Source organism: Capricornis sumatraensis, chromosome 1, assembly GCF_032405125.1.
Source record: "Capricornis sumatraensis isolate serow.1 chromosome 1, serow.2, whole genome shotgun sequence".
Taxonomy (NCBI): Eukaryota; Metazoa; Chordata; class Mammalia; order Artiodactyla; family Bovidae; genus Capricornis; species Capricornis sumatraensis.
In genome coordinates, this window is record NC_091069.1 from 90,489,609 (window position 1) to 90,506,694 (window position 17,086).

The 17,086-nt window shown below is 39.3% G+C and overlaps 1 protein-coding gene across 28 annotated transcripts in view; it reads right to left on the bottom strand.

Moving 5' to 3' along the window:
• Positions 1-17,086, bottom strand: part of LTBP1 (latent transforming growth factor beta binding protein 1) — a 456,525-nt gene that overhangs the window by 130,197 nt on the left and 309,242 nt on the right. For 12 of the 28 annotated variants that reach the window (XM_068988396.1, XM_068988377.1, XM_068988386.1 and 9 more), the window contains 5 exons: positions 14,309-14,408; positions 13,393-13,491; positions 4,685-4,810; positions 2,920-3,045; positions 2,398-2,520 (listed from right to left, as the gene is read on the bottom strand). In XM_068988396.1, coding sequence (XP_068844497.1) covers positions 2,398-2,520; positions 2,920-3,045; positions 4,685-4,810; positions 13,393-13,491; positions 14,309-14,408 — 574 coding nt within the window. The remainder of the gene's footprint in view (positions 1-2,397; positions 2,521-2,919; positions 3,046-4,684; positions 4,811-13,392; positions 13,492-14,308; positions 14,409-17,086) is intronic. The other 16 variants (XM_068988599.1, XM_068988616.1, XM_068988590.1 and 13 more) reach the window with 3 other exon arrangements.

Here is a 17,086-nt window from a genome sequence, read left to right on the forward strand (position 1 = left end):
TAAAGTAAAAGATGTTATTAATAGAATAAGCACCAGGTCAGTGTTGCAACTTTTTTTTCCTATCAGCAAAAACTCCTTGCCAATAGACAATGACACACAGTGGTTTTTTTTGTTAGGTCAGATGTTCTGGGACTTCTTGTTCTACAAAAAGATGATGCTTGCCAGTTTAATTTTCCAAACAGCATTACATTCTTCTCTGGATGGGATTTAAAAAAAAAAAAAAATGGAACTACAACTGCTAAGTCAGAAAAGGTCATAGAGATAGGCTGGTCTGATAAATAAGGTATAATGCTGAGCAGCATAAGACAGTAACATCCCTGGATTTCCTGCTGCTCTCACCTGTTTGCTTGTTCCCTCATCTATAAATGAGGGGCTACCTGCCTGGTAATACCTTCAGAGAATAAACTAAGGGTGCATGAGATAATGTCTGTAAGCTACAGTAGACTCCTTGGAGACTGGCGCTGTTTGAAAGCAACTTTGTCAGTGACAGCTGAGAAAATCTTCAGTGAGCCAGAAGCCCAGGGACCTTTGGTTCTGGTCCATGGTGAAATTAGAAAACAGCCACGTTATTTGGCTCCTTCATTTCGAGCTTTTTCATGGGAATAGAATTATATAATTATTAACTCAGGGGATGCTGGTGAGATTTCTGTTAAATAATTTCCACGCACTGAATATTACTGAAGAGTCTCCGTCTTTCCATTTACTTACTAATCCTCAACTTTCTTTTCTACTCCTCTCTACTCTGCATCCTTAACCTGTGGTAATTCCTTAAATATTTTATCTTCCCGTCCTGCGTCTGCGTGTAGAACCTGAGGATCTATATTTCATATAAGTGCTTGTCATATAAATCCAAGGCCCATTTCATCTAAAAAACTCCCACAATTATAGATATTCTGAAAATATCTATGCAAAAACAAAAGGAGTCAGGGAAAGGGGAAGTTGAGGGAAACTAGTACTTCTTGAGAGCGAACAAGGTGACAGGCACCATGTGACATACTGCAACACCCATTTACCTGCATAAGCCTGAAAGTTAACTGCATGGTTCCCATTTCACAGATGAAGAACTAAGTTTTGAAGGGCCTACATAACTGGCCCCAAGCTAGACAGTTACTGAGTGTGGGGATTATGAGCTGAAAAGCCATTGTCTCCATCCTACCCGTCCTCAAGTGGCCTCCAGAGCAGAGAGACAGTCCCTTGTAAGAGAAGAGCGGGACACTTCACACCTGCACTTTCCCAAGGCCCTCAGCCATCAGGGGAAGAGTTCATATCTCTGTTCTGATGGGAGCTGATGCAGTAACATAAAATGCTCCCCACTTCTCTCCAGATAACTCAGGGGCTGAGGCAAGAGGCCAGCAAGTAAGGCAGGTGCAGGCTGCCAAAAAAATGTCTAATGAGCTCTCCCTCCAGGCCTGGTCATTAGAACTGTGAAAAAAACCCAACATATTGGAGCCAAGAAACAGCAGAGAGCAGCCTTCCCCAACCAGCCTATCCCTCCCAAGCTCTGGAGGCCCAGCCATGTCCAAAAACAGGCTAAATGTCAGGTAGCCAGGCAGTGAACATGCGGAACCAGCAGCAACCCCACACCCAGGCTCCTCAGAACACGTCCAAAGGCCCCTGTTCCTTCGTCTTGTTCACGTTTCCATGAAGACTGAAGCAGAGGTTCAGTGTATTTCTTCACAAAAATAATTATTCAAAGTGTCCCATGGCGCTTTCAAAAAGGACCCATGTGACTTGGGACACGTACACAAATAGAAATATTCAATGGTTAATCATCTTAACTTTGAAATGTTCAAAACTCTTCAAGACATTTTTGCAATGAGAGCAAATCTGTTGCTGGGGTCAGCATTAAAGAAATTTTATCTGACACAGCTGGAGTCTGACCTGTAGTTGGTCAGACAACATTTTTGTAGAAAGTCTGCAAGCAAGTCCCGGAACACAGGCGAAAGTAAGAAGCTGAGACACAGGAATGGGCCAAGATGAAAGGTTGAAAACAAAAAGTTCACACAGGTGACACCTGGACCATGTCCCCAGGTGAATGATGCAGACAGACACTGTGATTAAGTCTGGGTTTCTACTAACATGCTCTGCAGTTCACTGTTACAAAGTGATGTCACTCCACCTACCAGGGAAGGCAGATACTGAAAGAGTAATAGCGAGAGGAAGAAGACAGGAAAAGACCCGGACAGAGTTACTGAAGGGAGGCAAAGAGGCTTTGATTCTGGGAGGTAGCCAGAGCCTGGGCGAGCTGGTGTCCTGCATGGATTGGCAGTGGAGGAAAACCCGTACCAGGCCAGCTGCCTACAAGCCTCAAGTTCTGGAGCTAGCCCTGCATTTCATGGACATGTGTGCTCCACACTCCGAAGGGCTGTGGTCTCCCCATCCTCTCAGCAGACTCACCCTCGCAGTGGCCTCCTGGGGTCATGTGGTACCCGCTATCGCAGTATTCACATCGGAAGGCCCCCATGGTATTGACACAGTGCCCTTCCCCACAGACGTCTGGCCTCAGACACTCATCGACATCTAAGCAAAGCAGAAAACATTGTCGAGTGTTATTTCCCAAAACCTAATTTCAAACCTCTCCCATCTCCCAGGTTAGTTCAAATTTAAGAATGAAGTAACTGATCCCTACTATCTATTATCTCTTTGATTTGTTCCCAAAAATTGAGTGGCTTGGATTTACTTGAATCCAAAAGAAATATTTAACACCACTGGTCTTTGCACACATTTGATATCCTTCATTCAAAAGTGTTGAGGGAAGAAATTTCATTTTTTAATCTTCCAGAATCTAGCAGACTACTGTGTTGTAACGGGTTTAATAATAAATTCTGGGTTGTCTGAATGGGCCCTGGACTGATGGAATCAGGGGAGCTAGAAACCCACATGAGGGAATTTATGCATCAGAAAGAACACTGCTATTACCTATGCAGTTAGTACCCTCCTCACTGGCCATGAATCCTGCTGGGCAAATACACAAGAAACTTCCCTCAGTGTTTTCACAGCGTCCCTGGGAGCAAAGGTGTAGATCCTGAGTGCATTCATCAATATCTGTTAACAAAAAGACATACACAAGGATTAGCGTGGCATGAAATTCTCATGAAATACTAGCATTCTGTCTCCTCTGTCGCACCTTATAAGTGAGGAAAACAGTAAAAGGAATACACTCAGTTTCCCTGAATACCTGAAGGGCTGCTATTGCAAAGAGGGAATACACGTATGGTGTACTGCTTTGAAAGTTCAAGCTACAGCTATATTGGTGTTTCGAAAGAAAGATTTCAGGTCAACACAAAACGACCTGCCTGATAACTGGAGTCATGTAAGTGCTGGAATTCACCGTGCAAATCCCAGGCCAGCTCAGCAGAGGCAGTGAGCAATGTCATGACAGGCACTCTCTTTCACAGTGCACATGGGTAAAGCGAGACTGAATCATCTCGACTGACTGCCCTTTTCAACTTTATGCTTGCGATTCTAAACATAATACATCTCATGTATGCAAATTCACGAGAAACAGTCATACTACAGAGCAAGTGGATGTCCCCCTCACACCTCACTCCACATATACATGCAGAACCGAACAGCAAAAGTCATATTTGCTCAATGGAATTCAGCATAAAGTGGGTTTAATTAGGTATATCCCTTTGCGGCTCCATATTTGCCTTATAACTCTTATTGAACTTCCTTTTTCTAAAAAAGACATTAAATTTAGTGTTAACACATTAAAATGACTTAACACATTTACACCCCTTTGTGAGATACATTTTTTCCCCAAAGAAGCATATATGAGCTCCCTACATTATAAATCCATTAATAGTCTCTCGTCAGCATATACTGATTTTCAGTATAGTAATTCCAACAAATGTACATAGAGTCAAAGCTATGGTTTTTCCACCAGTCATGTATGGATGTGAGAGTTGGACCATAAAGAAAACTGAGCACTGAAGAATTGATGCTTTTGAACTGTGGTGTTGAAAAAGACTCTTGAGAGTCCCTTTAACTGCAAGGAGATCCAGCCAGCCAATCCTAAAGGAAATCAGCCCTGAATATCACTGGAAGGACTGATGCTGAGGCTGACGCTCCAATTCTTCGGCCACCTGAGGCGAAGAACTGACTCATTGGAAAAGACCCTGATGCTGGGAAAGATTGATGGCAGGAAGAGAAGCGAATGACAGAGGATGAGATGGTTGGATGGCATCATCAATTCAATTGACATGAGTTTGAGCAAGCTCCAGGAGTTGGTGATGGACAGGGAAACCTGGCATGCTGCAATCCATGGGGTCACAAAGAATCAGACATGAATGAGTGACTGAACTGAACTGAATAGAAATTCCTTTTAAAAATCGAATTTTATAAATTTATATAAACATTTTTATTGCAGGATATATTAATTTTTGCTAAATATGTTTATAGATAGCTATTTCTAGATCTCTTAATTATTGTCTATATTCTTTACCTGAAAAACTTTGGGAAATTATTCTACCTTGATGTAACTGTATTACTCTTGGCAAAGCAGGCAGCATTGAACCAAGAGGTAAGAGCCTTCTAGGAGTTAAGCAAGCCTCTTTTTTAAGTACCTTTAGCTTAGGGAGAAAAATTTTTTTTAATTAAACAGTATTTTCCCCGTGATTATGTTCTTAATGTGCAAACATTCAATATTTAATAATCTCATCAACCAAAAGTGTCTTCTTACCAACACATTTCCTCTGTTGCTCATTGAACTTGTAGCCATCGTAGCATATACAGGTATACCTCACTGGCAGGTTAATGCAGTGTCCTGCTCCACAGATGTCAGGGTTCACAGAACATTCATTGATTTCTTTAAAAATAAGAAAACGTGGGACAAAACGGATATAAACAAAGACTTCATTGCACCTTGCAAACAATAACTTTCTTTTTCCTGAATACCTTATCGCCAGTTATGCGTTCAGAAAACAAAATTTCACACTCTAAAATCAAGTGTAAACTCATCTGATTACATTATAATTGATCAGTTAGTCACAGCCAAAGCCACCAAAAATTCTGAAAGAGACAACTTCTAAGATGAACTGGAGTAGGTGGAAATTTAGAAAGAGGCCATCCTGGACGTTATCATCAATTCTGAACTTTTAAGATAGCCCATCAGTGAGTTTCTATCCTCTCCAGTTCATTTTGGATGATGGACTGAATCACATGATTCCTTCTGATAAGAAATAGATGGCAACTTTCTACTATTTGTTAGCAGGCCAAATTCAAGTTCCAAAAAACATACTCAACCTCCTCCCAAATTTCTCATTAATTCTCCAGAAAGATTTACCACTTCTAATCAAAGCAGAACTTCTGGATGCAACTTATTCTTAATTTGCCAATTTCAACAGGAGCATATTTTATTTATACTAGTAGAATATAGAATCTTATTCCAGATCTTCTCTGCTCAGTTCCTCCCTTCCTTTCCTCCTGATTTCTGCACAAGACTGGCTTCTTCTATGAAGTCCTTGCTCCACTCATAGACACGGGCTGTGGTCAAGGCAAGGGGAGGGGAGTTGCCAGTGGGTGAAGGCCATCACAACATGCTTTATCACCAAAATGACCTGAACACTCAAAGGTGACTTTCTGAGATGAATTACTCCAAGGTAGTCTGTTGATTTCAACGATCTTTGTAAGTATGTATAATAGTATAGTAGGGAGTGGGCAGTACAGCTGGCGGTCAGAGCCCAGGCTTGAGACGAGAGTACAGGTACCAACCTTGCTGCCCCTTCTTTGCTCTGTAACAGAGCACAGATTACTGAAACAATCTAAGCCTCACTTTTCTCTATGTATAAATGAGAATGACCAGAGCACCAACGTCAGAGTGTGAGGTTCAAGAGAGACAACCGAAATAATGCACGTAGCTCAATGCCTGGCACAGTATATGTGCTCAGTAAAAATTAGCCAGTATTACTGATTACTGCGGTTGTTCCTATTGAAGTTATTTAAGAATACATAACAGGGTCTTTCCCAGTGGTCCAGTAGTTAAGAATCTGCTCTGCGAGGCAGGGGACACGAGTTCATTCCCTGGTCCAGGAAGACTCCATACGCCACAGGGCAACTAAACCCACACACCACAGCTACAGAGCCTTAGATCTAGAGTCCATGAGCTGCAACTACTGAAGCTCATGTCCCTAAAACCTGAGCTCTGCAACAAGAGGAGCCACGGAAATGAGAGGCCTGAACAGCACAACTAGAGAGCAGCCCCTGCGTGACGTAGCTAGAGAAAGCTCAGGCACAGCAATAAAGATCCAGCACAATAATAAATACATAATTTGGAGAAAAGAACATACAATGAAGAAATAGCACACAAATAATACTACTATCTATTATCTCACTGCCATCATGCAGTAAACAACACTTAAAACAGATGACATCATGGATACGCCCAAATGGCTCAGTGGAGGAAGACCAGGGGCTCAAGTGTGACAAGCTAAAACACACCTTTGTTAATGGGGTCTATGGTTTGAATGAAAAGAAAAACAGGCATGCTACTGTCATCAATAACCCACTGTGAATTCTGAAGAAAAATGTGGAAAACAGTGCTTTAACAAAAATTCACTATGGAAATGACCTAAATTGGGGTTGAGGTTACTCTCCAAAACCCAAACCACATTCATTTTTCATCAAGTGTTATTCACTGTGCTGTGATTTTAAGACAACTGGTGCAAGTTATTTGAAAAGTTGTTAGGCTTTAAAAGAAAGCATATGACTACAGAGCTGCAGTATTTTGCATAAAATCACTTGGATTATGATAAAAGTGCACATTTAAAATTATTTATATCTTTAGTGAACCTATTTATGCTAATTCACTATCAGAAAAATAGTTTATAGTCAGTATAATGTCAAGTTACAGGAAAAAAAAATTCAAAAGACTGAAGACATAGGTAATTACCATAACTGCTTAAATGACTGATTATAACCATATAAAATAATGAATTATGGGACATACACAATATAGATTATATAATAATCTTTAGCAGGATAGGAAAATGCTTACTTTTTAAGAAAATATAGTCAGGTACAAATTATAATATAGGATATGATTTAAATTATTTTTACACAGAAAAGCAGATTGGAAGAAAATAAATCTAAGTGTTACAATTATGGAGATTAGTACTGTCTATATTTTTCTGTATCTTCCAAAATTTCTACAATGAACAAGTGTTATTACTTCTATAATCAGAAAAGTCTTTCTTAAAAAATTATCATTTCCACGTGCTGCAAAAATCTGAAGGTAAAAAACATAATCTTCTCCAGGTTCTACTTCTAGACCCTCAGGTAAGAATTCTCTTCTCTGTTTATAAGAATTCTTTAGTAGAATAGTGTGAGAAGCAGTTCTTTAACCATCTATTCTTAATGTAAGCAGATGCCTCCTTTTAAAATTAATGGCATTTAGATTTCTTGATTTTCTTTGAAATTATTTTATGTTCTTCTCTGCCATTTGCTTAAATCAGAGAAGACATATTGATCAAATTTGCAAAAAGAAAAATTAGAAGATGACAATATACTAGGAAGAAGTAGTCAGAATTAATTAAAAGATTGTACATCTGGGGTTTTCAGGAAATGCTTGATGGGTACTCATTGCCCCCACTCCCACACATACCAATTTATTGATTACCAAATATTTATCTGTTCTTTTTCAGGCACAGCTTTAGAATGCAATGTTTACACATGTAAATAAAGTCTTCAAAAATATGTGATGCTTAATTCAGATGAGATACTTTCCTATGCCAGTGTGCCAATATTTAGATAATTTCTTCTTAAGTCAACTCTAAGATAGAAGAAATGATTAAGAATTTTAACTCTTTTGTCTTTTTTTTCATTTTATTAAAATATAAATTTATTTATTTTAATTGGAGCTTCATTACTGTACAGTATTGTATTGGTTTTGCGATACATCAACATGAATCCACCACAGGTGTGCACGTGTTCCCCATCCTGAACCCCCCTTCCTCCTCCCTCCCTGTACCATCCCTCTGGGTTGTCTCAGTGCACCAGCCCCAAGCATCCAGTATCTTTTGTCTTAAGAAATGAACAATAACGGCCTTTCCTTCCAATTTAGTATCTTAAATAGACGCTATGAGGTTGAAATATTTATGAGGAAAGCTTGAGAATTCTTAGCTGATTACCTCATAGATTATGTATATAAAACTGCAGTTTGAAAACGTTGATCCCAACTGGTGCTAAGGTATGTAAGAAAATGCTACTCTGACACCACTAGAGGGTACTAAGAGATACATCAGTGTGAGGGGATATTTACTAACATTGTAGATTTCTATAGTTTGTCCCATTTTTTATACACATGATAAATTGTATCAGTTTATCCTCAGAGATCCCATTTATCTATTTGCTATCCCACCCTTCTAAATTCAAAAAAAAAAATTAACTTCAAAATACCTCTGCTTCCTCTTTACCATTCATCAAAAAATTTACCAGATTATAATCAACAACACTAAATCTTAACTTTCCTTAACACACAAGAAAGCATGTGACTTGATAGAGGTGTTAGCAAATTCTTTTGTAGTAATCATAGTGCAATACACGAATGTATCAAAGCAGCACATTGTATACCTTAAACTTATGCAATGTTATATGTCAACCACATCTCAAAAAACAAACAAAAAACAACAAAATTGATCAACACCATTTTAAAGTTTTTAAAAAAATTATTGATACTCTTAAAACTTTCAGAAGGTGTTTCACACCATCTCTTCCTACACTTCCCTTCTTTGACTTTTTACACTTTCATTCTTGATTATAAGTTACACAGAAAGGCAGTCCTGATGGTATTGTCTTAAAACTGAAAAAATTAAACTTCAGGCTTAGAAAAAAGCTTCTGGCTTTCTCTGCATTCTGGGGGGCAAAGACCTTATGCTTTACATTTTTCTAAGACGTCACTCACACAGAGCCACGCTAGCCTGTTCCCACAGAAAGGATCAGTTCAGGTCAAAATATACATTTCTCCATATGTGCTGATGGCACCGACACAGGCTCTGGGAATACGGTAAAGCCTTGCACAGAAAGCAGTAATGATTGGTCTCTGGGGCACTCAGGTTAATGATCACGTCTTCTCTTCTGAAGCATGTTTGGCTTCCCAGAGACAAGAGACTGTTCCCACTGGACTCTTGGAAGCATCCCCCTTCAGAATGCCCATCATATTTCCCCTAGGGTGCAGGACTGCCCTTACACACGTGGCCCCTGAAACAGCTTCACCTACATCAGGCCAAGGACTTCATTGTATCTTTCCCGGGAGTCCATTTAGAATTTGGAAAAAAGAGTCATGACCAAAAGCCAATGGAAAACCAAATGGTCTATTTGTCCCAGAAAGACGGCCAGAGATAGATTTAAGAGTCTGGTGTCTTTAAGAATTAAATGAAAAAGAAAGCTTTTGGCAAGATATGAAAATGAATACGCTGACCTTTTGCTTTTTTCCTGCTCATGTGATTACTCAAAATAAATAAATAAACAGAGCTGGAAATATTAAAGCATGATGATTTTACATGCAACAAAGTTCATCTTCCATGAGCCTACATAGTTTATTGAGGCTGTCATGACGCTGGTAATATGCTTCAGGGACGAAGGTTTTTATAAAGGGGTCACTGATGAGTTCTGGAAAAGATCTGATGAGCAAAATAGTTTTTACAACGTTTGGGCCATGATGATTACAAAGGTTTACACAAAGCAGTCATGAAAGTCAGAATAATTTCTGGCTGGTCTGCAAGGGCCATGGAGAAAGTTTAGGAAGAGCTGGCAGAGGAAGGTATCAAATGTCAACTCATGGAAAGGTTTACAAAAATGCCCTGGCTTCCTAACTGCCCCACAAAGAGCATAAATTGTCCCACAACAATTGAAGCAGATGTTTCCACTTTGTAAATACTCGCCAGAGAAATAAAGGTTTGATTTTCCAACCTATCCTTGAGCTACTAAGACACTATGCTAAATCAAGAATTTATATGCTGAAATGTATCATTTCTTTGGAAACAGTGTGCCAATAATATTGCAAGCCACCAACTCAGCTGCTCAGAGTGGAAAATATCACCCTTATTCCCTCCAAATATATGGCTCCCTTTATAATTATTGCAAGTCAAAGTGAGTCTGACGAAATCTACAAAGGCTACTTCCAATTTCACCATCATAAAGATATCATTGCTGAGCAATGTGAGGCTGATTTTGGTTATTTTAGACGCCTACTTATTATTCTATTCCTTTCTTCAATTCATGTAAGAAACTAACAACCATCTACCTCTTTTGTGTTCCAAGAAAAAAACAAACAAAAAACAAAAAACTCTGCCTAATGTTCCTGAGAGACTCGATCAGATTGCTCTTTCAATCTACATATCTGGCTCTCTCATCAAAATCAATGAGAACATCTATATTTTTATTTCAATTAAATTTGATACAAAACATTCCTCTTGTTCTAGGGTAGATTACAGATCATAGTATGGCTCCAAAACTGCAAATTATTTAAATTCAAAAACTATTTAAAATGTTCTCCCCATGGATTGGTTCAGAAAGATTCTTCTACTATAGGAAGTCAGAGCACCTATAAATGCTGTGTGAAAATGAAATTTCAATGTCACTTGTTTCCTGGAAGGAAATATTTGTGCTTCAAACATGTGATAGCAGATGTTAGCCCTGTATCTCTGCCAAACTCAAATTAAGCTGTCTTCTAACAACTTCATATAGCACAACTACTTTCATTTTTTCAATCAGTTCCACAGTTCAGTTGAAGCTGAGTAACTGCAATTTGTTATTCCTCACAGGGCTGCATTTAAATGATCAAACTGCGTTTATCTAGCCAAACTTCTACAAAGCTAAACTGCAAGAAGTCTGTCTGTTAAGTCAGCCATTGTTAAAAAGGCACAAAACGACAGAGCCTTCACACTGGAAAATGGAAATAGAGTACTTGAAAGAACTAGCACATTGACAGACTGCAATTTTCTTTTTTAACGCAGATGCAAACAATGAGAAGACTTGCTGACCAAGATGGTGCATTATATGTTTGTATGCCTTGCACAGTAGCCATTCATGTGCTGTGCTTTGTCGCTCAATCGTGCAGTCCGCCAGGCTCCTCTGTCCATGGGCTTTCTCCAGGCAAGAATACTGGAGTGGGTTGCCATGCCCTCCTCCAGGGAATCTTTCCCAACCCAGGGATCAAACCCAGGTCTCTCTCATTGCAGGTGGATTTTTTACCATCTGAGCCACCAGAGAAGCCCAGTCTTTCATAAATGGGTTTAATGAAATAAGTAGATACAGCTGTGACTTCAGAACAGAGAAAAACAATTTTAGCTACAGCCATTAAAAACAAACAAAAATCATTAGCATTTCACTCTATCACTAGAAACACAGGGTTCGGCCAGAAAATTCATGTGAGTCAACCCACTACTTAGAATAGTTAACATTTCTATATCACTCTGCTCACTGTTTACAGTAAAACCAAAGAGCAGTTGCTTTGCATTCATATGGGAAGGCCACGACTCTGGGTGCAGCTGCGCCTTGAGGCGATCGCTGAAGCAGGTGAGAACACACTGCTGGGTGCATGATGTGACTCTGCCCTACATAACTGCACTTCAGCTCAGGACAGGGGAGTGGTTTAAAAACGCTTTTCTGTCTGCTGCATCAAACAAGTGTCTAAGAGAAAGTGCATCCACAATTTTGAGAAAATAGGTCAAAAAAGCTTTGGTTTTTAAAACATATAAAAACTGTTATGTACTTAATGGTATACAACTTGACGTTTTAATATCTATACACTGTGAAATGATCGCCACGATCCAACTAATTAATACATCTAACCAAGCATGTTTCTGTTTGAAATGATGCAATGTCATGTTTCTTAAGAGGCAAAACTCTGAGAGAGGCTGTACAGTCCACTATTAGCTTCTCCTGTATACACTGCCAACCTCATCCTGCAATGATGTCATGAACTTACGCTGTTATGATGCACCTTAGTGATACTTTGTCTGATTACAAAAATATTTTTCCACGTCAGAATATGTGGAATACACAGACAATTCCACAATGAAACAACATTCAAACCCCTCAGACCCTACTCCCAAAATAACCACTGCTGATCTGGTGTATTTTCTTCTAGCATTTTCTCAATGTATGTCTTTTTTTATATAAGTGGTTTAATACTCTATATCCTTCATTTTTACATACTTTGTCTTGTATTTAGCAATATCTTGTGACCATTTTCTGGTATATTTTTACAAATTCTTCAAAAATACTGTAGTAATTGGTGGTAGCATAATGTTTCAATGTAGATATAATTATCTATTTCCCTATAGTTAAATATTTAGGTTTTTCTATTTTTTTCTCTATTATACACAGTGCTGTGGTAAGTGCCCATTTATACAAACCATTACAACAGTGTTGGGGAGACATTATTTCCTTATACTAGTTATCTTGATGTAGGATTACTGAGTTAAAAGTCCTGAACATTTTTAAAGTTCTTGATACCTATTGCCAGTTTGCGCTTTCCAGAAAAGTTGAACTACTTTATATTCCTTGCCATAATTGTGTGAGAGCCGTGACTTCACTCTAGTAAAAATGAAATATTACATTGATAAGAATAAAGAATTCTCACTTTAATTTGCATTTCTTTGAGTACTAGTAAAGTTGAAATTTCCTATTACATACATGTTTCTTGGTATGTTACCTACGAATTATCTGATGATATTAATTTCATTTTTCTATTAGTATTCTTATTGCTGATTTATAAGCCCTCACTGTACATTAAGGATATTAACTTTTAAGCTGTTGGTTATAAATTATAATAAATCTTTATAATTTCTCACTAATGGCTGAAATAACATGTTTATTAAACAGAATTTTGAAAATATATAAAAATATATTGAGCAGAAAGCTTATCCATGATCCTATTAACTGAGGATGGTTAAATGCTTCGATGAACTTTCTTTTTCTGTGTTTATAAACATTTAAAAGATAAAATTGAAATCACTGTGTTCTGTATTTAATATCATCCTATAAGCATCTCCTCATGACATTACTTTTTTTTTTTTTTCTTTTTTTTATTTCAGTCGTATCCAACTGTTAGCGACCCCATGGACTGCAGCCTACCAGACTCCTCCGTCCATGGGATTTTTCAGGCAAGAGTACTGGAGTGGGGTGCCATTGCCTTCTCGGAACAACGTCGCTCATGACATTACTTTTAAAACATTAACAGCTGTGTGATATTCCACTGCATATGTGCCATAATTTATTTAAACATATTCCTCCTTCAAAAAATATTTAGATTATTTCCAAATATTTGCTCTTATGACTAACTCTGCCATGAGCGATTTATACATGTGATACAATTTTGACTTTACATTTAAAATGTTCACATCCCTGTCTCCTCCACAGACTCTGCAATATCAATACTGCGCCTACCTGTTACTTGAGTAGGTGCAATGACTTGGCTGGCGCTTGATGTTGAAGCTTCAGGAGCTACTTCCACAGGCATAGGAGGTGATGTTTTTTCAATCACTACTATATGAGGAGGGAGAGAATAAAAATGAAAATCAAAGGCTGTTATATGCATTGAGATCCCATTTCAAAATGTAAGCAAAATTTAGTCTAACAACATACCATGGTTAATTCTTGGATATTAAGAACAACTATAGTTCCCTAAAGGTCATAATATTAACCTATAGCCCTGCTTTCCACATTTAATGACAATATCTGAGAGGAATTTGGAAGTCAATAAAAATGACCCTTCATCAAATGATGAACCCTCAATAATGTTCTAATAATATATACTACTCCTGACCACAGAAAATAGTGAAAGAAATTTATCATTATAACACTTATAATACAGCAGTCTCCCTTTATCCATGGAGCATATGTTCTAAGACCCCCAGTGGATGTCTGAAACTGCAGAGAGTATCAAATCCTAAATATACTGTGTTTTTCCTACACTAATGGGCAGGAGGCATATAGAACATGGGATACTGGACAAAAGGATGATTCACGTCCTGGGCAGGATGGAACAGGACGGCGCAAGATTTCATCATGCTACTCAGAACAATGCACAATTTAAAACGTATGAATTGTTTACTCCTGGAATTTTCCATTTAATATTTTTGGGCTGTAGCTGACCGCAGAAAGTAAAACCACGGATAAAGAAGGATCGACTGTACCATACTTACACTAACATTATATGAGGATATTAATACACACAAGTGTATTTCATATTTCACTCAGGAATTCTCATGACTAAAACTTTAAAACCAGAGACACACAATAATCTTCATCTTACTCTCTTATTCAGAGTACTCTTACAAACAGCACAAATCAACACAGCTACCTGGAAACTGTGGATGCAGATGAATGGTTGAAATGCCTGGAGAGAGCTGGGGTTGACCAGGCTCAAGTTTGGTTTTCTCTTGATCCAATGAAGGTATTTCCTGGATGGTTGTATTAAAAGGGGGGGAAAAAGAAAACTGAGAGTAGGAATTTTTAGTTTCTACATATTACTATTTTTATTTCATTAGTTCTTCTCTTAGAAAGGCAACAAATATCATAGGATATTACAAAACTTGTGCAACTGTGTAAAAAAATTTTTTTAAACATACTATTGCTGCGCTACTATACTGAGCCCTTGAGTTTTCCTAGCAGTGCTGATCCACGCTCACACCCTCAACCCATTTCCCAGAGGCTCAAAGCAAAAGGTTTCTTAGACATTTTAAACAAATGCCTTGGCTCAGAGGCCCATGTTTGGTCTGGAACAAGGCAAAACTAATCCCAGAGAAGAACTAAAATAAGCCGTCACCGCATTCACATGTGGCTTCTGCCCAAATAAAATGACCCGCCACATCCTGCAGATTAAAAATGGATACAGGTGTGTCATAAAAAAGAACACACGAGACACTAAAGTATGGTAAGTCTGCCAATTACTTTCCATCTCCACCTCTCAGAATGCTGGTAGTTGAACAGCAACAGAAAAATAGGGATTTGGAGGAGACCAGGGATTTCCCCGGAGAAGGCAATGGCACCCCACTCCAGCACTCTTGTCTGGAAAATCCCATGGATGGAGGAGCCTGGTAGGCTGCAGTCCATGGGGTCACTAAGAGTCGGGCACGACTGAAGTGACTTAGCAGCTTAGCAGGGATTTCCCCACATATCCTTTTACCCACTCTTATCTCCTGAACCACAGACTTGCACCTAGGACTCAGTTTCCAGTTACAGCTCCTGTCAGGATTCCTGCAGACTGAATATCAGGCTAGGTAAAGGTCTATGACCTTGCCCACAGCGGTGTGGGGCCAGAGCACTCATGCTACCACTCCTATAAAAGCATTCATCAGGTTATCCTACACACTCCTTCCCTCACTTTAATCACTGTCATCTTCCAGAAAACTCACTCCCCTGGCCTCTCCCTTTAATTCAGTTCAGTTCAGTTGCTCAGTCATGTCTGACTCTTTGTGACCCCATGGACTGCAGCATGCCAGGACTCCCTGTCTATCACCAAATTCCAGAGTCTACACAAACTCCTGTCCAATGAGTCGGTGATTCCATCTAACCATCTCATCCTCTGTCGTCCCCTTCTCCTCCCGCCTTCAATCTTTCCCAGCATCAGGGTCTTTTCCAATGAGTCAGCTCTTCGCATCAGGTGGCCAAAGTATTGGAGTTTCAGCTTCAACATCAGTCCTTCCAATGAACACTCAGTTCTTTAGGATGGACTGGTTGGATCTCCTTGCAGTCCAAGGGACTCTCAAGAGTCTTCTCCAACACCATAGTTCAAAAGCATCAATTCTTCAGTGCTCAGCTTGCTTTATAGTCCAACTCTCACATCCATACCTGACTACTGGAAAAACCAAAGCCTTGACTAGATGGACCTCTGTTGGCAAAGTAATGTCTCTGCTTTTGAATATGCTGTCTAGGTTGGTCATAACTTTCCTTCCAAGGAATAAGCGTCTTTTAATTTCATGGCTGCAGTCACCATCTGCAGTGATTTTGGAGCCCCAAAATTAGTCTGCCACTGTTTCCACTGTTTCCCCATCTATCTGCCATGAAGTGATGGGACCACATGCCATGATCTTTGCTTTCTGAATGTTGAGCTTTAAGCCAACTTTTTCACTCTCCTCTTTCACTTTTATCAAGAGGCTCTTTAGTTCTTCTTCACTTTCTACCATAAGCGTGGGGTCATCTGCATATCTGAGGTTATTGATAGTTCTCCTGACAATCTTGATTCCAGCTTGGGCTTCTTCCAACCCAGCATTTCTCATGATGTACTCTGCATATAAGTTAAATAAGCAGGGTGACAATATACAGCTTTGACGTACTCCTTTTCCTATTTGGAACCAGTCTGTTGTTCCATGTCCAGTTCTAACTTTTACTGGGTTGGCCAAAAAGTTCGTTCAAATTTTTCTGTAAGATGTTAAAGAAAAACCTTCTCTCCTAGCTTTCTTTACTTATCACCTTTTCTGCTCTTAATAAAATAGATATCCTGCCTGAGTATCTCAAAGACCCAATTTTGAAAGCATGAGTGCTTACAGGGTAACTCCATTTAGACATTCTACAAATCCCTCAAACCCATCCCTTCCTGAAAATATCCAGGCTCTGATTCCAACTTCTTCATCTCTGTGAATGCCACAGTCATTGATCTCTCCAGGTGTAAAGTCACTTTTCATTCCTCATTCCAAGCCCTGACTATTTCCACTATTCCTTATATGGGTTCATCTTTTTCCACATCCACAGCCCCCTACTACCTTCATCTGCACTCACTCTCATTCTCAGTTCACTGCAGTCGTCTAATCAGCCCCTCAAGCTTCCTCTTCCCCACCTCAGTTAATCCAGTGTGTTGCATCTTCTAGAAACACAGAGCACTTACTACTTTCCCCCTCACATTTCCCCTTCTTCTTACGAATATAGACTAGCTTTCCTATTACCCATGGAAAGGTGATCCCAATCAGGCTCAACTACACCCCATCCCCTGCAGCCCAAGGTCAATGCTCCCAAGGAGTGGACCATAACCAGGTGTCAATCAACTCCTGCAGCTTACAGACAGGATCCCAGACTTGTGCCCTCCCTCCCGCATTACCCAGGAGCGTGGGGCAGTGGACTTCCTTCTTCCTGGTCCATGCCA